The sequence below is a fragment of the Callorhinus ursinus genome, unplaced genomic scaffold, assembly GCF_003265705.2.
Source record: "Callorhinus ursinus isolate GAN/ISIS: 27379988/994484 unplaced genomic scaffold, GSC_fseal_2.0 scaffold3, whole genome shotgun sequence".
Taxonomy (NCBI): domain Eukaryota; kingdom Metazoa; phylum Chordata; class Mammalia; order Carnivora; family Otariidae; genus Callorhinus; species Callorhinus ursinus.
Window position 1 is genome coordinate 65,853,703 of NW_027397065.1, and position 22,372 is coordinate 65,876,074.

The window sequence follows — 22,372 nt, forward strand, 5'->3', positions numbered from 1 at the left end:
GACTCAGAGGAATGCAGCCATTTCCCTGGAGACACCCAAGAGCTAGGACTAGACCCTGAGCCCTCTTCTTCCACCCAGACTCTCTCTCCGGCAGGGACACAAAGTGTGATAAGACCTGGGGTCACCAGCCACTGGTGGCTTCATGTGTTCTATCCTCCATGCTAGTGATCTTCCCTGCACCCCACCTCCTCCCCAAATCGCCTCCCACGAACATGAGCATAAGCAGCTGTCTGCAGGTTTCTGTGTGCTCACAGGCCCTACGCAGGTGCAGGAAACCCTCTTCCGTCCCCCGTTAAGATCAATGTGATCTTCGTTTTCTCATCTTGCCCTTTTCTTTCTTGGTCCTTCCTCTCCTATTTGCTTTTTATCCCCCCAGCAGTCACTATTCTTTGAAACTTAATAACTTCTCATGCTTTAGATGGTTACCTCCTTTCATCTTCAACCCACACTTGTCAGTGAGTGTGATTAACCCATTTCACAGATAAGGAGACAGAAGAATAAAAGTAATTAACAAAGTTGGTCAAAGACAAGCACAGAATGATTCCACCAGGCCCTTCCATCCCTACTCTTCTTCCCACCCTGTCTGGGCTTCTCTTTTCCCTCAATCATGGGACTTTTGCCAGAACATCATTGAACCCTGTCATTTTCTGAGAAGGAGCTAGAATTATACCCAGAGTCTTAGGCTCGATAGAGAGGATACTATGCGGCAAAGCAAGAGAGAATGTCCTTTCTGCCCTTCTTCCCCTTTGCCAGCCCAAACCCTGCCGGGTGCAGAGTTGGACTGATGGTGGTAGCAGGTGACATCTTCTTGATCAACTCCTGCGGACTCCTTAACATAGCTGCACCCAGGAAACTACACAGGAAAAGGACTCTTGCAAACTTAGGCCACGCAGGTATGAATGCCATGCTCCATCTGGCCTTTCAAGAACCTTTGGGGCTTTATTTCTACTTTCGGACCTACTGTACCTAGATATACGCCTGCCTGGGTTTGTTCATTCAAATGCACACTCCTTGACCGCACCCTTCTTAAGAACCTGCTGTGTGCAAAATATATATTCAATCAAAAGTATCTGAGGGCCTACTATGGACCCCATGTGTAGAGAGAGCCATGAGGAGCAAAAAGCCAGGGTTTTGTTTTGTATCCCAGTAGGGGAGACCGAGCACAAACAAACAGATAAATATGTAAAAAACATCCAGGAGAGACACGTGCCATGAATAAAAGCAAACTAGGGTGAGAAGATAGAAAATTAAAATGGGGGAGGAAGGAGCAGGTCTGGCTTAGATGGGGGGATCACCAGGTGTTAAGTGTGGCCAGGTAGGTGAAAATAAATATACCACCATCCTTGTATAATGCCTACATGTAGTCTGGATGATGTATGTGTGGGTCAAAGATTCAGCCTTGCCTGTGTTGGATATACACGGTCACTTTGGGCTAAACATGTGCACAGAGTTATAGAAACAATTTGTTTCTGTATAAAAGAGTACAGAAAATATCTCCTTAAGAGGTGCCTTCTTCCTTACTAATGATAGTTGTTAAACATATATCATTTCTAGGGAGATAGGGTATGTGCTTAAAAATACCATTTTCACATGCCTGCTTACTTTTACAAGGAGGGGACGGGCAGGAGGGCAGATGGATGGCAAATAGCGCCCATTTCCAGCTGAGAAACTTCCCAAGACTCCTGCAAAACCTGTTCTAAGAAAAACATTAAAATGAGCCCTAAAGGGAGGTCTCCCGCCTGCTGTGCTCAGAGCTACAGAACTGATTTAACCCCTGCAAAGGGCTAGGAGGGGAAGGCCTGCTCCCCAAAGTGCCAAGAGGAGGAACGGGCCCACCAGCCTTGGAATCAGGCAGAGCTCTTGCTTGAGGACACCAGCAACTGGCTTCACTTAAGCAAAAGGCATCGATGGGAAAGATACGGAGGGAGGGAACGGAAAGAATCAGCTGGAGGGTGAGGAGGGGGGCAGGAGTGGCTGTGAAGAGACATCAGGAGAGATAGAAATCCCTCCTGGCAGGAACGGCCTCAGAAGCAGGTCATGGCTCTGATGAGAGCCTGCGGCCACTCCCTGCACGCTCAAGACATCTGCTCAAGACATCACATCCTAAAGAGAGAACATCTTGTTCACCCTTTGGAGGTCTCATGCCCATCCCTTGGCCTTGCTGGTGGGAGGCAGGCACCTGATGTGAGCACACAATTCAGAGGCACTGAGTGCTATAGCTCAATGCCAAGTCTCCCCTATAACTTCCTGCAGACTGTGGAACAATTTACAAAGGGAAAAGGTTCCCCTCTTGGGTCTGGAAGCAGATGACATAACATTTCTCCCCAGCCAGCCACTGCCCCTCAATTACCCGGACTTGAACGGAATCTCAACACGCCTCCATGGGAGGGGGCATCTCTAGCCCTCAACCCTACCAAAGTCTCTCAAAACTGGAAATTCCCCATATGTAATCTGTCCCTCACTTGGCTCTTAGGTGAATAAGATCCTCCTTTCTTTTTTTTTTTTAATTTTATTTTATTATGTTATGTTGGTCACCATACAATACATCATTAGTTTTTGATGTAGTGATCCACAATTCATTGTTTTCGTATAACACCCAGGGCTCCATGCAGTATGTGCCCTCCTTAATACGGGGGGGGGGGGGAAGGGATGGGTTAGCCTGGTGTTGGATATTAAGATCTTCGTTTCTTAACTCATTGGCTATCCTAAGTAAATGAGATGTCTCGAGTGACAAGATTTTTTAAAGTTACCTAATACGCTATGTAGAAATAAGGCATAGTTAGCATTTTAATAAATCACCTTTACGTTCTACAAACTATGCTCATTGTGTATTATTAAATAATTTATACGTTTTTTAATTTGAAAGAGTAAGGAAGATCTTGTTAAATACCCCCTCTGTATTGAAAACTGGTTATGGATGTTAGAAAACTCTTTATCATTACCGAGAGAATTTCCCCCCAGAATTTTCAAATGCCTACAAAAATTGTTTCCCTCCTTTATCTTGCTTGCCCCAACAGATTTTCACTTTTTGATACTATGATTTTTTAGAGAAAGAAAGCCAAGTTAAAGTGATTTTGTTGTGGAACTCTGTGAGAATTAGGTAGCTGGAAAATTAAACCCAACTACCCATTTATAATTTGCATTTATTATACAACGGCGGTGGTGTTCTCCAAAGAGAATTCCACCTTTAAATATCTTGGGTTGTCCAGGTGGACTGGAGAGGAAATTGGTGAATTGGATGAAAATCATTAGCTGTCATCTGTATTTAGCATCAGGCCTAAAAGAACAATATCAGATCGGTTAAAACAACAAAGAGGCCAAATAAATGCCTATACAGAAATAGACCTGGAATTCCATTTTATGAACCCAGATCTCAGTGATCCCTTCCCCCACCTCTCTTGGGTCTGTCTTCCCCCCGCAACACACACACACACATAGCCCCCATGTGTGTACATGCACACCCACAATCTCCAGGAACCCAAAAGTTTATTAACCCTCAACTCTTGTGTCATCCTCAAAACAGGCTATTTTGTGAAGGGGGGGAAATCAGAGGGGGAGACAAACCATGAGAGACTATGGACTCTGAGAAACAAACTGAGGGTTCTAGAGGGGAGGGGGTGGGGGGATGGGCTAGCCTGGTGATGGGTATTAAAGAGGGCACGTTCTGCGTGGAGCACTGGGTGTTATAGGCAAACAGTGAATCATGGAACACTACATCAAAAACTAATGATGTAATGTATGGTGACTAACATAATAAAATTAAATTAAAAAAAGAACAGGCTATTTTGAATAAAGGATGCAGACAATTATCCAGATATTTAGACTTTACATTTCTTTCTAGCAAATAATGAAAACCAAATAATGAAAAACCTTTTTATTTCTTTATGTCCATCAGTTATTATCATTACTATTAGTTTTGAGTTTGGGTTGTTTGGTGAGAGGAGAGATATGAAAGGCGATAGACTTGTGAGATGTTATCTAGACTTACTTCACTATTGACTAATTCCTTTCCCTCCTTGCTTCCTTCCTCCTTTCCTCCTTTCCTTCCTTCTTTCCTTCCTTCCCTCTCTCCCTCCCTCCCTCCCTCCCTCCTTCCTTCCTTCCTTCCTTCCTTCCCCCTTCCCACTTCCCTTCCCTTCCCTTTCCTTCCTTCCTTCCTTCCTTCCTTCCTTCCTTCCTTCCTTCCTTCCTTCCAACAGGATTTCATGTATTTCATTTGGAGCCCTCACTCCACCATCACATTCCTATCAGTTTGGTGAACAAAGAACTGAACAAACCTGCCTTGACTGTTTAAAATTTGGGCTCTTCTTTATCAAATCCTTCTCCCCAACTCTGCCCCATCCCCCAACCTACTTTCACAATCCCTATAGCTTTGGCATCAAGAGAACTTATGGCCTTCTCAATGGCAGCTCCAATTGTGCAGGTAGGAAAAAGGAACTAAAAGAGTGAAGGGAATTTGAATTCTTAGAAACACTCAGAATATTTTTTTTCCATTTCAAAAGAGTAACTAATGCACAGAGACACAATGAAAAGCTTTTCAAAAGGTGAAATTCTCAGAAAACTTAAGCTGTTATTTTTTTTTCTCATTTCTATGCATGGATAGCCTCAAGTCACTTGTTTTTAAAGTAAGAGCAAATTAATGACATTAGTGATTATTTAGAGCAGAAAAGTGAATGAGATCTCTTTGAAAGAAAACATATTCAGAGCTGTTACTTTCCAGCTTCATTTAAAAACACAATTGTTCATTGTGTTGCTCAGGACTGTGACTTCATTGCCACACAAAACACCAACATTTCATCGAGGGCTTCAAACCTTCATGCTGGATAAGAGGCATGATTTTCTCAGCTCTCTCCACCTGCAAAATGATCTTGATACAGACCTTGAATCTTCAAAAGTAGCAGTATTCTTTTTTAAGAGTACTTACAAGGTCTCTAGACATCTCTTCCAACTGTGATATTCTATAACTCCATTGTCCCATCCCACAGCTGGTCAGAACCAGCTAGAGACAGGTCAGAACCTGTGTTGGAGAGGAGGGTTGGCCAATGAATGAGAAAAAGAGAAGTAGGCTGGGAGCCAGACATTTGGAGTTTCATTCTTGTTCTGCAGCTAACTAGCTTGGTGAACTTAGGCAAATTAATTTACCACTCGAGGCTGGTTTCCTCATCTATAAAGTGAGCATTTTAACAACAACAACAATAAAAATCTGAGGCCCCTTCTAGCTCCAAATATTAAGTGATTCCTCTGGCTCACCTTATCTTTGTTTTGCTGTGATCTGGTCTTGTGTGGTCATGGTCTTTGTGTTGTGTTTTGGAGGAAGGTTTTGTCTTCCAGGTCTATTTGTGTGTATTTGTTATCACAGTACATTGCCTACCACCTATCTCTCCTCATTCTCTATAAGGATAGAGCCATTCATTCATTGTTTACCGAAAGCCAACCTGGTATCAGGAACTGGGATTGGCACCAAGATTTGGGCACTATGCAGCCCAAGGCTTAGAAAGCGCCTCTATTAACAAAGAAGATCTATTCCAGCAATGCACCCCAGTGGCAGAAGTTTGGTGGACTACAGAGAGAAATATAGCTCCTTGGGCAGGGTGTGGGAGAGCTCGTGAGGGACCACAGTGGGAAAAACAAGACTTCCCGCAATATCCTCCATGCTTTTGTTGACTAGATTGGAAAGAAACTCTCCTATTTTCCTCCCAAAAATTTGTTATTGAGATACCTCGGTTTTTAAATCCAAACTAAAGGTCGATTTGAATTATTTTTTTAAACTAAGAAATAAATGAAATTTCCTAGGGATCTTGATTCAAATTAGTGCATATAGGTGATTTTTCCAAACAGGCTTGTTTGATGTTTAATTGAGGACCCTAACTCACTTCACTTTCAGGAGGTGCTTTCCGGACATCTGTGACAAAGCTTGGTCTTCATACAAAACCCAGAATGCCTCCATGTGACTTCACACCTGAAAAATACCAGGTAAGAGTCAGTACTTTAGGAAAACCTAAGAAAGTGGTATTTCTTGAAAGGGCTAAATTAATCATTTCCTCAAGAAGGACCCACAGATGGCCCTGCCTGCCACTGAGTCCTAGCATCCTAGATATTCTATCCTTTAAGTCACCAGGAGCACCTGAACCCTCTTACTCCACTCAATACTGTTGCATGAATTGTTGTACATGTGTGAGAGACAGACAGAGCAGAGACAGACCAAGAGTACAAGAAAGAGACTATTTGTATTTATCACAGGGATATAAATATAGATACACACACAAAGACATATATCACAAATGTGGTACCACACATTTATTTTCTAAAATATTGTTTTGACTCTCTCATACAGCAATGCGTGATCTGACCTGCAGGAATCCTTCCCTCCAAAATATAAAGTTATAATTTTGCTCTCAGATTAAGAAATATTGGGCTTCTCTTTCTCTCTTTCTCTCTCCCCCCCTTCCCTCTTTCCCTCTCTCCCTCCCTTCCTTCCTCCCTCCCTCCCTTTCCATTCCCTTTAAAAAATTGATTATTGTCTAGAGTCAATAGTCAGGAGGTACCCATAAAGAAGAAAAGTATAGGAGAAAGTTTGGTAAAGACATGAACACCACCAGCACTTCATTTTCTTTTCATTCAAAAAACAAACAAACAAACAAAACTGTAGGAAGAAAGAAAGAGAAAGAAAGAAAGAAAGAAAGAAAGAAAGAAAGAAAGAAAGAAAGAAAGAAAGAAAGAAAGAAAAAGAAAGAAAGAAAGAGAAAAGACATTACAGCAGACATTTATTTCTAAAGTCTTTTTATTAAAGGAAAGGGGGGAAATCGGAGGGGGAGACGAACCATGAGAGACTATGGACTCTGAGAAACAAACAGGGTTCTAGAGGGGAGGGGTGTGGGGGGATGGGTTAGCCTGGTGACGGGTATTAAGGAGGGCACGTACTGCATGGAGCACTGGGTGTTATAGGCAAACAATGAATCATGGAACACTACATCAAAAATTAATGATGTATTGTATGGTGACCAACATAACAATAAAATTAAGTTAAAAAATAAAAATATAAAAAATAAAGTCTTTTTATTTTTCCCTACAGCTAAAATGAATTCAAAGACAAGGCTTTCTACTGAGAGGTAGAAAATTTCAGCCTCCTTCTTCATATTTGATCTAGAAAGGGATCAAAGGGCCACATTAATGATTTCCTATACTTGGGAGGAAGGAAGGACCTTGGGTAAGGAGGACATGGGGCAAATACACCTACCTGTGGACATGGGACAGCAGTCTTACGCTCGGTCAGTAGAGAGGTGAGGCACTGCATTTGGACCTGCTGTTGATCTTATAAGAAATGTGAGATCTTCAACACTTCGATTTTTCCTATCTACAGTCCCTTGCCTATGAACGTGTCCTGGAGATCCAAAATCACCATCTTATTCCCACGCGGACTGCGTATTTTCGGAAGCCTTTGTTGCTTCACCAGGGTCACATGGAGTGGCTGTTTGATTATGAGGGAAACAGATACCTGGATTTCTTTTCTGGGATTGTCACAGTCAGCGTCGGTCACTGTCACCCGTGAGTATCCTTAAAATTCCAGTGTATTCACTGCAGAAGGATATATGGAGAACAGGTTAATGATCATGTCAGTGATTCAGAAGTCTGGATAAGAATTCTCTCTCCTTTGGCATAGCCCGGTTTGTGGCTGCCATGCTCCCTGCTATTTCCTGGGTGCCAAAAAAATATCTTAACAGTGCATTTTTTGTTTTCTTGACAATGCAAGATTGATTCATTCTCACATCATGTGGTGTGTACCCCGGGACTGGAGTGTGGCTGAGTACGTGGGCTTGTCCTCACTAGTAACAGCTTTTCAGAGAGAGGCCATGCACTGAGGGAAAGGCAGAAAGAAGCGAGAGGCAGGCAGTTCTCAGAGAACATGTGGGGCGGCTGGCCGTGGGGTGTGGGATGATGAGATGAGAAATCGCATCTAGCCTAAGGATCTTCTTCACCTCTGACAGATGATGAGGAAAGAAAGGATGCTAAGAGAGAGGTGTAATCACAGCTGGGAATTTACATGAGAAATGCATGGATCCATTAATCCTGAGGGTCTCCGGACCCTTGGTCATCAACCCACCCATACAAAGGCCCTGGGCAGGTTCTTTGGTGGTCCTTTTGGCTTTGATGCCACTCTCTCATTTTAGTGCCTATTCTCTCTTGCCTTTAATCATCTGGCCAATAAAACTCACATTACGTGAGACCAAAATACAGCAGCAAGCTGAAATCAATTGAATAAGTTTGGGTCCTTCTGTGAAAGCAGGAGCAAAGTCTTCCCCTCCAGCAGCTGTCAGATGGTGAGAGCAAGTTCTAACTCCAGGGTCTAGCCTCACCTAAATCTCCCACAGCCTTCTCCTTCTGGCTTCTGTCTCCGGGAGGCACTAGTCCCATGCGAGGTCCTAAGGAGCATGTAAAATTAAATTCAGAGGCAGTCTAAAACATGTGGTAAGCACACATGAGAGAAGGAAAGAAAAACAAAGTAGAGACAAATTTTAAACATTCTTATTAATAATGTTGGATGTTGTTCCTGTTAGTCGATCCCTCACCGGCTTTCATGATCTTTGTGCTTCTCCTGATCTCCCTCCAACCCTGCAGCTTGCCCTCTGACCCCCTGACTCTGGGTGTCCCACCTTCTTTCCTTAGCCTTCTGCTCTTCTCTCTACAACCCCTTCATGCCTTATTATTTCCCCCAAAGAATGGGCCCCATTCCTGGTCAATGAGTGGGACTTTCTGCAGCCTTCCCCAACTCTGTTTCTTCCACCTTGACCCCTCACCAAGCTACTATTATAACTCTAAAAAAACCCAGAGCGGGCATTAGGATGCCCCACATTTCCCACAGCCTCCAGGACACCCCCACGCTGCCCCATAATATTCCACCATCAGCTGAAATCCAGCATTACGGAGGCCAAACCCATCATACCCTCCACTATACTGTTTCTACTGACATATTCGTTCATTCAAGGAGTACCTGTGAGCCTCCTACTCTGTGAAGGTCCTCTGCCAGGAGCTGGGAAGCCACTGGTTGCAGCTCTTCACTAATCCTGGAGTTTCCCTGATGTTACAGGAAGAATGGTGAAGTCATCTTTGACTCGTCCCTGCCTTTTACTGCCCTTAGCCAACCTGATACTGAGGTCTAGCTTTCCCTCCACTGAAATGCCTCTCCTACCAGCCCCCCACTAATTCCCACCAACCCCAATCTCTTAGGAGCTCTCCTCCTCCCACACCTAGAAGGCCACCTTGCCCTCCGGGCCGGCCTCATCATTACCAGTCTTCCCCCACTCCATCCTACCCTCATATGTTTCACATGTTTATTTTGTTGAACAATGCCTTTATCAATTACCTCTTCTGCTTAAGAGTTTATTGATACTCTGCAATTTTCTAAGGTGAGTCGTGGAAACCTGAATGCAGGAGAGGTTAGTTGGTAAAGTGTTCCATGAAAAAATAAGTTTTAAAAACAGTTTAAACTGTATCTCCCTCCTGGGGAGAAACAGTGGGTATTTGACTAACAGAGGCACTGGCAAGTCCTGCAGTAAAGAAATCTGTTTGATCTGGTATTTCTCAAAATGATTTAATTATTATTTATTTAACCACTGAACTGATTTGTGTGTGTGTGTGTGTGTGTGTGTGTGTGAACAGCTATTAATAACGAACAACTGGTATGTAACTTTAGCCATTGCTGTCCTTTAGATCAAGTTCAAATATCCTGGCCTGTATTTTCAAAGCGTTCCTCGTCGGGACCTACATATCTACCCTTAGTTCTTACTATCCCTCAACACGAGCCTTCTGATCCTTCACAGAATATGGTTTCAGAGTTACAAATGTTCATCAACACGGACCACTGTTAGGAATCAGACACCAGCATCTCCTTTGAAGGAAGAAGTGTTGCTCTTATATACATATGCATGATGGATCTATACTTTTTTAGAAGAATAAATGAAAAGACACCCAGGCTTACATCTAGTCATCTCTAGTTTCCAAACTGCTCAAAGGGTATTTATTTTTTTTTTTAAAGATTTTATTTACTTATTCATGAGAGACAGACAGAGAGAGAGAGAGAGAGAGAGAGGCAGAGGGAGAAGCAGGCTCCCAAGGAGCAGGGAGCCCGATGCGGGACTCGATCCCAGGACCCTGGGATCATGACCTGAGCCGAAGGCAGACGCTTAACCATCTGAGCCACCCAGGCGCCCAAAGGGTATTTAATAAGACCTAATGAGAAGAGATTCTATGGCCTAAAGTAGGAATTTATTTTCTAAAATCCCTACAAGATCATCATCTGGTCTCCTTTTGAACACCTCCCTTGGTGAAGACCCCATGACCTTTTAAGGCCACCCATCCCATTGCCAGACAGCTCTTCTGGTTAGAGTTCTGTCTATATGTGGATGAAATCAGCCTCTTGAAACTGTTCAAGAAATAGCCATAAGTTTGGGTTCAGCGGCCAGTGGGTGGGGGGGAGTGTGCCCACTGGCAGCACAGGGAACTCTGCTCTCCTGTTTATCCAGGAAGGTAAATGCAGTGGCACAAAAGCAGCTTGGACGCCTGTGGCACACAAGTGCCCTCTTCTTCCACCCTCCAATCCATGAGTTCGCAGAGAAGCTTTCGGCACTTCTTCCCGAGCCTCTAAAGGTATGATGCTCTCAAAGGAACAGGAGTCTCATGATCCCAGGGAAGCAGGAATATGAACAGGGAATTTGATCCATGCACTGAACATCTGAAATAGTGAGCTAATAGCCAAATCTGAAAGGCATCAAGGAGAAGCCAGCCAGTGTTCACTCATCCCCTCCCAGCCTCAGCCTCTCCTTGGAAGTTCTCCTCGCAGCCACATGTCTGCAAAAGTCACTTCACAGAAGGCCCAGGCCTCCTCCCTGGACACTCTCCTCTGTGTTCCTCGGGGGGTTTTCCCATCTCTCTGCTCCAGGGCCCCTCTACCAAGTCATTTGCCTGTCTCCTTTTACAGAGTGGAACCATTTTTTAATAAAATTAATATCCCACTCAGTTCATTTAATCTAAGATGCACTGAGATAGTTTTGCTAAATGAGATGTTTTTCTGCATCTGAAATGACTGAATGTTTTTTTAACTGAACTGAGATGGTGAAATGTTGGCCAAGATTCACATTTTCCAGATTCAATGAGTTAATATATGTTGTACCTAGAACAGTGCCCAGCACCTGGTGTTGGCTTTTAGTATTATTTTACTGTATTCTCTAGATTCTCTATTTACTATATTATCTACAAGAGCTGAAGAAAGCTGGACCAGCTGCCACCTAAGTGTAGCCCAGGCGTGTTCATGGAGGAGCAGAAGTAGGGACGTCAGCAAAAGCATAAGCACGTGCCTCCCGGGCCCTGAGCCTGGAAGACCGAGGTCCCATCACTTCTCCCCTTTCGTTTAGCCAGGAGGAGCTGCATTTTTTCTGTTTGCTTGTTTTTTCAATATTCACACACACCGAATAGACAGGCTGGGACATCCTCTGGAGCTGCAGGATCAGGGAGCCTGCCTTGTCCAAGCCTTCAGAATCCAGGCAGGTGGTTGAGGTTCAAGAGCTAAGTAACCCAGTCCTCAGATCCACTCACCCACTAACCATTCCATACCCTTCATCAAGTCTCCCCATCTTGGCATTTTGCCGAGAGCACTGAAGAGAGCCAGTGAAAGCCTGGAATGTTTCACAATTGGGATAATCCTTGGCCATTTTTGTATCTCTAGCACGTAGCTGCTGTTCAATGAAAAGCTGTAGAATTAATATAGTAATACAGTGATGGGACTGCTTGTCTGAAGCAGTGTTCCCTTAATAATCAAAGGCCGGGACACATAGTCTTTAACAATCTCGAATTAATAATTGGGTAATAAGGACATAAATTAACGTATGAGGTCATGTGTCTCTGTTTCCCTCCAGGTCATTTTCTTGGTGAACAGTGGCTCAGAAGCGAATGACCTAGCCATGCTGATGGCCAGAGCACACTCAAATAGCACAGACATTATTTCTTTAAGGTAATCACACCCTGGAATTGTCAACTTCAATAACATTGACTTACTCCAATACTAAATGCGCATCTTTAAAACATAGCCTGGAGGGGAAGGGGGCTTTCCCAGGAGTATCATTCTAATTTTAGGTGTTAGGGCAGAATCAGTCAAATGAATTTTACAACTGGATAACCCCATCTAAATTGGCCTGACCCAAGGTAGGGGTCCCTGACTGGGCTAACGAACAGCTTGGAGTACTAGTTATGTCATTGATCCTCCTATAAAATTAAACGAACAGCTTGGAGTACTAGTTATGTCATTGATCCTCCTATAAAATTAAACGAACAGCTTGGAGTACTAGTTATGTCATTGATCCTCCTATAAAATTAAACGAACAGCTTGGAGTACTAGTTATGTCATTGATCCTCCTATAAAATTAAAGAGGTGGTCATATGTCAGGGTTGTTTTTTTTGTTTTTTTTTTTTTTTTTACTTTGAAGATATGGTATTGACCAGGACATATGCCGAGTGGTGAATGACTGGTCGATACACATGGATGCTCATGGCTCTACCATATGACAGTGGGCCCATTTTCATCTCCGCTTATGCTAAGGAGCCCTCTACATTCCTCCTAGGGCCAGCTACACCAGGTTTTTGACCTTTGATTCTCTTTAAGTTCAGAGGATGCATGTTTAACCTGTATATTTCTGCTTCTTCAGGTGACTTTTGAAAATTGATAATTTAATAACTTAATTATAAACCCTGGGCAGCTATATTAGCATCAAAAATAATAGAAAATGAAGCATTTTGCTTGCAGTTGCCTCCTTTGGGTCATTTTCTATAGCACATTGAAACAGGCTCTTATAATAAGCTTTATGTCAAAGAGTGACTTATAGTCAAAGTAGATGGAACGAAGAGCTAGTCCCATTCTGTCACCTGTCTGGCCATAATTTCTGTCTCAATTCAAAAGAAGATTCGATTACCACAGCACATCCAATACGGCACATTCCATATAAAACACACATGTAGTAACTACAGGAGTAAGGAAATATTTGGTATCAAAGAAATATGGCAACACAAAAATGTGATTGATGTTTTACCCAAATAAATGTCCCAGAATATACATGTCCAGGTAAGTGCTGGTCTATTCAAAGCAGTCATGTGTTACTAGGGCTCAACACACCTTTGTGCCTCTTCCTTCAAGATAGATGACCATCCTTTTGAATCATCTTGATAGTCATAAATCCTCGTGTAAGGGTGATTTTGATTTGAGGAACTGTCAAAACCCATTTGAAGCCAAGACTGGTGATTAGGATGACTTATACTAAATAGGATAGTTTTGGGTTCAAAGAGAAACAAAACCTGTGTTCCTTATATGCCAAATAAAGTGGCCTATGAGACATTTGTGCAATAGCCACATCTCAGGAACAAATATTTGGCTTCTCAAGGTGACTACATTGAAGACTAATGCTCATTGCATACCTAATTTCTGGCATGTTGCTAAAAGATGAGTCTCACTACTGTAAAGTAATCCACCTTGCCCAGATGTTCTCCAAAGCTTCCTTTCACCATTTCAAATCTATGACCCCAGGAGAAAAGACAAATAAGTAAATTTTTTTTAGCCTTAGAAGATTTCTTAGAAATCACTGGAGTTGCATGTTAATGGTGTTCTATTAACATGGTGAATCGAAGAAAAATGAACTTAACCCTACCTTCTCACTGCTTCTTCTCTACAGAGGAAGCTACCATGGGTGCAGTCCTTACACACTTGGCCTGACAAGTGTAGGGCCCTACAAGATGGAGCTCCCCAGTGGGTTGGGCTGCCAATCAGTGAGTTCTGAGATTTTTATCTTGTTTCTCTAAAGGCTGTTGGGTACGTGGTATGATTGATCAGATTGTCCAGGCATTAGGATTAGAAATGAATATAAAGCCTATCATTAATCAGGGGCTGAATTTGACTTAGTTGAACTTGGAGGAAATTTTTATTAGAAAGGCCTTCAGAGTCTGAGTAATAATTCGTGATAGAGATCTTTAAAATTTGTTTTGTTTTTAAATAAGATCAAGTAAACAACAACAAAAAAATGCATTGAAATTAGTTCTCAGAGCCTTGAGTGCATAAGATTTCTACGGAACCATCCCTGTACTCACCTCCTGTTCTCACTTCCTATATACCCACCTCAGCAAAAGAATCAGAAACCTAATTATTTCTATTCTTTCAGATGCCCTTACCAAACTCTTGAGCGAGTTGTTTCCAGTCTGACACTGCAATCAGTCTCCTTTGTAAAGTGCCCACATAACTGATTTCTAGGGAAAAAAATTATCTTTTCAAACCAAAATATTAGGGTTTCATCCTAGGTGGGAGAGGAGCACAGGAGGAATCTCGATATCAAATTAAGAGGCCCTCTTACCCTGATTAGTATCACATGCTCCTTCAAATGGGCTACCTTGTCTTCTTGGTTTGCCGAATTCTTTCGTCATTTGCAGACGATGTGCCCAGATGTTTTCCGTGGCCCTTGGGGAGGAAATCACTGTCGAGATTCTCCGGTGCAAACAACGAGGAAATGCATCTGTGCACCAGGTTCAAGGGGGCAGGGAGGGAGGTGCCTGGTGGAAGGTCGGGAGGGGTAAGGAAACTAGAGAAAGACTGAACCATTCCTGAGTAAATGGATTGGGAAAAAAATGGAAAAGGGAAAAGCCAAAGGAAACAAAACTAGAAAGCCACCCCCCCCCCACCAACTCCCACCCCCACAGAATCAACGTTTCTCCTTGCCCACCACCACCACGGTGCTATCTGGCTGTGAGGAAGAGCATCTCACGCAATCAGAGCTAAGCTAAACAGACTATCACTTGGTACTTAATTAAAGGAGCTCTGTTAGCTCTATTAGCAACCGCTCTGCTATCAATTTTAAAAGACAACAAGGCTGGTGGAATTGTTTACCAGTTCCCAATGCGGGAAGGGGAGAGGGGGGAAAAAGAATACTTTTAGCAATCTCAAAATGCCAGTCAAAAAGCTCCCCCAGGGAGTCGGAATACCAGCCAAAGTGAGAGCGTCTGTCAAAGCTTAAGGCCATTCCCAAAGGCTGCTGACATCTCTTGCAAAAGTTTTAAAGGCATTCTCAAAAGGGAGGCTTCCACTTACCCAACACGTTTTTATTTTCATTCTTTACCTATTCTTACCATGAGATGAGGCCAACTTTGAGTATAGAAGATTCCAGTTCTCAATTCCTCTTAGGGTTCGTTCACTGGGCACATACAGGTGCTAATCTTGGTAGAAGTTCTTTTACCCCCGGATTATGTCATCACCATCCACATGGGCATAAACAGGGGTCCATGTTGTGAGCCTGATCTACCTGTTGCTGTGGGAGATTTCATTACCTTCCTCTCTCTTTTTGTCAGGATCTTGTCTTTCCAAGTGTTCATTCCAGACCCTGAATTTCAGATGTCACCCATGATGACATTCACCTCCTAACGCCCACTGCCCCCGCAATGCTCCAGACCTCATACACATCATGTCATTCTTCCTCACTTTTTGCAAAATGAGTTTCCTTTTCCTTAAGAATTGTTCTTTCTTGGCCTTTCACTGCATTTAACTGTTTCCATACTAGCAGCTAAGATAAAAACTCTTCGGTTTCTACTCTGTTGCTCGCATGGTATCCAGGAGAACATCCACTCTTCACACCCTTGGTGTTGTCATGGTGATGCCACTGCCCCCCCCCCCCCCCCCCCCATCTCTCTGCAGAAGCAGCCTGACCTAGAGTTACAGCGATGAGCTCAGGAAGGAAATGTGAAATGTGAAATGAAATAAGCTGATTACGGCAGGTGACCCCTCTCATCACTGAACCTGTGGGCAGCCTGCTTCTCTCTCTGCCACTCCCCCTGCTTGTGTTCCCTCTCTGTCTCTCTCTCTGTCAAATAAATAAATAAAATCTTTAAAAAAAAAAAAGTTGACTGCAAGAGTCATTTAAAAAAAAACTGTACATCAGATTCAGTGACAATAGAAGATAGAGTTATTTTCAAATGGATTAAATCCACACTCCAATTACATTTGAATTAAATCTCGCAGTTGAGAGGATAGGCATCCTTGGGTGAAATAGCTCAGTATTCCAGACTCAGTGATACTTTGGGGCATTTCTTCCCCAGATGGAAATGACTGAAGTGTTTTTATGGTTATCCTACTTTCTCTGCTCAAACCGAAGTACAAGTTGTTCTGAAAGAATGTCCCCCCTTCAGAATTCTGTGTCCTCATTTCCTGTTTACTGTATCCTAAGGATTCTAGTCAATCTACTCATCCTATTTTCTTTTTCTCTGTTTCCCCCATTCTACTGAATGCCGTTCTCACATCTTCTGTTTATTTGTTTGTTTGTTTGTTTGTGGTTCTTGTTTGTTTTTGCAGACTGCTGCCAAGCAAAGGACCAGTATATTGAACAGTTCAAAGATACTCTGAACACTTCTGTGGCCAAATCAATTGCTGGATTCTTTGCAGAGCCAATTCAAGTGGGTATATTGACCTTAGACATTAATTGGGCTGACTTTTAAATTATCAGAGAGTTTTAACTCATACATTCTAGAGAATTCCAAAATATTTAAGTGACCATTGCTGTGTCCCTCTCCAAATTCAATTCATTCTCTTGGTCTCCCTGAAAAAAGAGGGCCCCTGATTTTCTACTGACCTTCAAAAACCCATCTCCTGCATTCCTGGGCTGAACAGATAGATGAAACTATTGAATTCCTAGAATTCTGAAAAAAAGGAAACCTCAGCAAACTTTAGTTGCTTAATACCCACACTGTCAGGGGGACCCTTTCTTCAGTTTTACCAAATCCCCTTAATCTAATTTGTTTCTAATCTCAGAAGAGAGTAAGCATGTGTGTCCTTTTCCCAAAAAGCGTGGCATAGAATAATGGCCCCTCTCTTCACCCATAGCTGGAACAGTTCTAAAGACCATTTTAAAAATCGTTAGTATTACTAATGCTACTGACGATAATATCTATCTTCTTCTTCTTTTTTTTTTTTTTAATAGTTTCAAAGGACTATGCTGTTCTTAGAGACTCCTTGATTTGGTCTTTTGCAGGGGGTGAACGGAGTCGTTCAATACCCAAAGGGGTTTCTCCGGGAAGCCTTCGAGCTGGTGAGAGAGCGGGGAGGCGTGTGCATCGCGGATGAGGTGAGCAGCCGTGGAGGGGCTGTGGTGGAGGGAGCCAGGACAGAAAAGGCACAGGGAGAAACTTCTTCAAACCTTCCTCTGCGATCCAAGACAAAATCATCTCCTGTGGGAATTCCAGGATATTGGCATGAATTAATGAAGCCCTTGCTAGTTGACTGGTTGGTTAGTGGATTAGTTGGTCCATTTAGCAAGCACAAGAGAACTTAAATATCCAGATTGGAGTCTATCAAATGAGTGGCTAGTGGGCACAGATGACGCTGTCATCACCCAAGGCACTTTCTACGTTCCCATTTGGGGACTGTGTCAGGTGCAGCTCAAAAACCACATAGGAAATTTAATCTCATAACCAAGTTTTCATCCTAATTTTGCCAAAATGGTGTTATCAAGCGGCAGCATTCATCTTACCTTAAAAACAAAACTTGTTTGGAATAGACATTAAAAGAAAAAAAAATGCATGGGACGCCTGGGTGGCTCAGTGGGTTAAGCGTCTGACTCTTGATCTCGACTCAGGTCACCATCTGAGCATCGTGAGATCAAGCCCCAGCTCAGGCTCTAAGCGTGACTTTTTTTTTGAAGGACACTTGATCTTACTGATTGACTAAGGTCACCATCTGAGCATGGTGAGATCAAGCCCCAGCTCAGGTTCTGCACTGGGCATAGAGCTTGCTTAAGATTCTTTCTCACTCTCCCTCTGTCCCTACTCCCCTAAAAAAAAAAAAAAAAAAAAGGAAAAAAATGCAGGCTCTCAGAGAGAAGAGGGCCACCACTACAAATATTTAAAAACTAGTTCCAAAAAAATTCTAAAATAGTTTGAGTTAAGGCAGCATTGGTGGATAGTACCTCCAAGGCACACTCTGAAGGGAATAAAATTCATTGGCTCTGTGAGCTTTAGCCTGGATCTTTTTTAAAGGCATCAATTTAATCATAATCCCACCTCGTATTAGAGTATATCAAAGACAGCAGTCTTTTGTCTACCGAGAATAGCAATAGAGGTCAAAGGACCAGAGGGTGGTCGCCAGGACCGCAGAGTGCTCCCGGCTCACTCCTGGGTGACCGGTCATGATTCTACTAACAAGTGGTTACACGCACCAAGAACAGGTGGGGAGCTTGTGAATGTGTTTCACACTTGTTTCAGTCCTGCTCTTTTGGCCTGAACATTTTTCCTCAACTAAACATTCCCTACAGCGGTCTTTGGGCTCTCCCCTCTGCAAAACTTTTTTCGCAATTTCCTTATGTGCAGCCAGGTGTCTGGTACCCCCAGGTGACCTGGATGGCCCCCAGAGCGCTGCACACGTAAGCAAGGGCCAGCCCAGGCCCCCTTCCCCGACCTGCCGCTGGGAGTTTAGGGAAGGCAAACCAATCAAAGTCCTGAAGGAAGTTAACGGCTATTAAAAGAAGAAAGAAAAGTATATTCTGTTAGCTTACAATTTGCTACGTCAGTGAGAGAATCAACTTTAACCTTTGGAATCAGCACACAGTGAAGCTGCCGCAGTCGGACTAATGAGAGAAAGAAGATTAAATGTTAAAAATATATGACTTCCAGAATTTTCTAAGATAGGTGGTATTATCACTGTTTTTATAAAGATTTATTGATTTATTTTAGAGAGAGAGTGAGCGAGTGCATGAGCATGGGGGAGGGGCAGAGGGAGAGAGAATCTCCCGCAGACTCCCTGCTGAGCATGGTGCCTACATGGGGCTCAGTCCTAGGACCCCAAGATCATGACCCCAGCCGAAACCAAGAGTCAGCCGGCCAACCGACTGAGCCGCCCAGGTGCCCCGGTTTTATCACTTTCAAGGACATAATTAGAAACTACCTAACACAGGGGGACCTTAAGAAGGATTGTCCTAATGACTTAAGGGAAGATAAGAATTGCTAGAACTATCTATAAGGTATATATAATAACAATTCTATAAGGTATGCCCCACTGTTATTATTTCAAGGAGATTTTACCAGAAAGGCTCTGGCAGCAATTTGTGTAGAAATGTCTGTGTGGCTTTATTCAGTTAGGCACTTCGGCTGCTTCTGTATTCATTCTACTTGCTAAATTCTGACTTTTATCAGGCACTTTGCCAGGTGTTGTGGAGAAAGAGAGGAGTAAGATACAGTCCCTGTCATCGGACACATGCAGTGGTGACAGTAGTCCAAGACGAGAGGTTCTGATGGCAGCATGCCTAGGGTCCTCAAGGGGGAGCCTTACTAGGACTCAGGAAGCTCTTAGACCAAATGATGATGAAGCTATGTTTTGAAGGACAAGAGGAGTTAGTGAGATAAAGAAGCAGGGAGAGTGTCTTCTAGAAAGAGGGCAAAAAGCATGCACAAATAAACTAAAGTTGACTTAGTTCAATCCTGATTTAACTGGCTTAACTGGATCATCTCAGGACATAATTCTCCGGAAGGAAAGGAGATCACAGGGAAGAGAGTGACTAGCCTATGTGGGCCAGGTGGCAGCCATACCAGCCCCAACCCACTCCCTGTGACTCCTTCGTCCAGCCAGACAGAAGCAGCTTCTCCCTTGCTCCCTTACTCACTGGAGATCCTTATTAAGGACTGCTAACCAGAATGTTCCTTTTATGTGCATTACTTATGACCCTCACAGCAGCCCTGTGACGTATTGCTATTGCTATTTCCACTTAACAGAGTTAACATAGGTGCAGAGGACTTCATGAATATATCCAAAATCCCACAAAGCTAGTAAATGGTTTCTGGTAACTAAAAGCTCAGCCACAAAAACAAAAGAAAAAAAAAAAGAAGAAGAAGAAGAAATAAAAGCTCAGCCACAGATTAAGTGCTGTGTCCATGACTGTACAAAGATGGCAATACTGACGACGAGCCCTGATGGTATGGAGGAGGAAGGGTCGAGGAAAGGGAGGCGATCACAGTCAGAAAAGCCATCATTTCTTGAAAGGTTTCCAATGATTTGGGATTTGTTTCCATCAGGTGCAGACAGGATTTGGAAGGCTGGGCTCTCATTTCTGGGGCTTCCAAACCCATGGCATCCTGCCAGACATTGTCACCATGGCTAAAGGGATTGGGAATGGCTTTCCCATGGCAGCAGTGGTGACAACTCCAGGTAGGGCCAACAGGCAAGTTGCATTTGCTTCTGGGCCTCTTGCATCAGGGATGGTAGAAAACAGATTATTTTGGAACTTGTGTGGGTTGAAGACAGTGATGGGAACTATACGTGCATTTCTTAAGCAATGATAAAGAGAAACGGTCTGCCAGATTGTGGAAGAGATGGGAGACAGCCAGCCCTTTTTGCTCTTGCTGCAGGGAAGAGTACTTCTCCTACACCCATAATGCAATGCAGGGTTCTCACCCTCCAACAAGGTATAGGAAATTGTGCCACAAAAACAAAACCCACAAAAGAGATCTTTTTTAACCAACCTGAAGCTAACCGTGAAATTTCCAAGGGAATCACATTCTGAAGGAGACTCTTACTTGGTTTTGCTATTCCAATATGCAGGGTCCAGAGTGGACAGTTTTCTCTGTTTCTGTCTCATCAACAAAACAGCCCAAGACAATATATCTCACTTAGCCAGAATATTCTATCAAATGAACATAAGCAGAAACCCTATTTCCAGTTTTAGTGAGGTTTTACAGAAAATGATTTTTATGGACAATTTATCATTAAAAATCTTTAAATTGTTTTGTTCTTCCCACCAGTAGTGAGCATACTTTAGAGATACGAAAGGATAATTAAGTGCTCCGATATTTAGTGTTTTTATTGAATGAATAAAGATATGTTACTGAGTCCAAGCTCCTTCTGCTCTCCACATGACAGGCCAATAATTTGAGAGCCGAGATATTGGGGTCAGAAAAGCCAGCAAACTGAGGAGATGGCAGACGATCACCCTGAAGAAGCATCTCCCCTGGGCAGGAAGTCCAAACTCCTTGTTTGTTAGCAAAAGGGGGAAGCATGACGGGGTTGGAGACAAAGGGGACCAATGTTTGTAGACATCTGAGAAAGGTCTTGTAACTTCTTTGTCCTTGGTCAGTTGATCTTTGCCTACAGGAATCTGGTCCTGTCGTTCCTGTAAATCTTAACCATAGCACCGGCATTTCTATCTGTACTTCCTTATCTCCTCAAGTGATACAGGTTTCAGGTAAAAAAAAAGTTTTTGTAAATCTCAGCTGTAAGCAAAATTCCTTCAGTGATTAACATGTCTGCATACATGCAGAAGTTTCTAAGCTATAGGTCACAACAGGGGAAAATGAAGCAATATGGAATCAGACATGCTAAGTTTCTGTTACAGGTACTAAAATGCGGATGTAGAAAGTGAAGTATAATGAGCCAAATATATGCTCACCCTGAAACAATCCAGAAATTATATTACTAAATCCTTGATGTGATCTTTTTTAAAAAAAGTATTTCCTTCTTAGTCCCAGTACAGAAAAAAAGGTAAACTAATGGAGGTCCCATGTAAAATCCCATAAATCCGATGTTAAGGTACTTTTCAATTCACACAACACATTAAAGAGTTTGTTATCACACTTCTCATCGAGTGAATAAGCAATTTTTCCTTAGCCACTGGATGAGTGGATCAGTCAGCTAGGGCTACCATATCAAGACGCCACGTGCTGGGCGGCTTAAACGGCAGATATTTATTTTCTCATGGTTCTGGAAGCTGGAAGTCCAAGATCAAGGTGCCAGCAAAGTTGGTTTCTGGTGAGATCTCTCTTGCAGATGGCCAACTTCTTGCTGCATCCGTACCTGTCCTTTTCCTCAGAGAGAGAGCTCTAGTGTTTCTTTTTCTTCTTAGAAAGACAGCAGTCTTATAAGGGCCCTACCCTTGTGACTTCATTTAACCTTAATTACTTCCCTAAAGGCCCCATCTCCAAATACACTCACATTAGGAGCAGGGCTTCAACATCTAAAGAGGGGTCCAGCAGGGCAGGGAGACACATAATTCCATCCATAACATCCATTCTCTGGTGAATGAAGAATGAACTGGATACGATGCCATGAAATATATTATGAACACAACACAAAAGTCAATATGATTCAAATGGTGCGATGGGAGATTATAGATAGGAATGTCTCACTCTCTATCCACCCTTTATTTTCTCCTCCTAGAGATTGCCAAGTCTCTGGCTAAACGCGTTTTTCACTTCAACACCTTCGGAGGGAACCCCATGGCCTGTGCCATTGGGTCAGCGGTGCTCGAGGTATGTTCCAGCAGCGATGTTAACATCCCTCATTTCACAGAATGGCTACTTCGAAACCACACGCACA

General features: G+C 43.0%; 1 protein-coding gene and 1 long non-coding RNA gene across 2 annotated transcripts in view; one reads left to right on the plus strand and one right to left on the minus strand.

The window, feature by feature from the left end:
* The window catches only part of AGXT2 (alanine--glyoxylate aminotransferase 2), a 34,210-nt gene that overhangs the window by 572 nt on the left and 11,266 nt on the right, over positions 1-22,372 (plus strand). Inside the window, exons 2-11 of the mRNA XM_025866663.2 lie at positions 5,885-5,973; positions 7,361-7,545; positions 10,521-10,644; positions 11,910-12,004; positions 13,713-13,806; positions 14,461-14,554; positions 16,370-16,470; positions 17,046-17,138; positions 20,077-20,209; positions 22,214-22,305. Of these exons, the coding sequence (XP_025722448.1) occupies positions 5,885-5,973; positions 7,361-7,545; positions 10,521-10,644; positions 11,910-12,004; positions 13,713-13,806; positions 14,461-14,554; positions 16,370-16,470; positions 17,046-17,138; positions 20,077-20,209; positions 22,214-22,305 (1,100 nt within the window). The remainder of the gene's footprint in view (positions 1-5,884; positions 5,974-7,360; positions 7,546-10,520; positions 10,645-11,909; positions 12,005-13,712; positions 13,807-14,460; positions 14,555-16,369; positions 16,471-17,045; positions 17,139-20,076; positions 20,210-22,213; positions 22,306-22,372) is intronic.
* LOC141372405 (uncharacterized) lies at positions 8,373-14,432 on the minus strand. Its single transcript, XR_012377627.1, has 3 exons — positions 14,385-14,432; positions 8,990-9,073; positions 8,373-8,420 (listed from the first exon to the last, which is right to left on the minus strand). It is a non-coding gene; the product is annotated as an uncharacterized lncRNA (long non-coding RNA).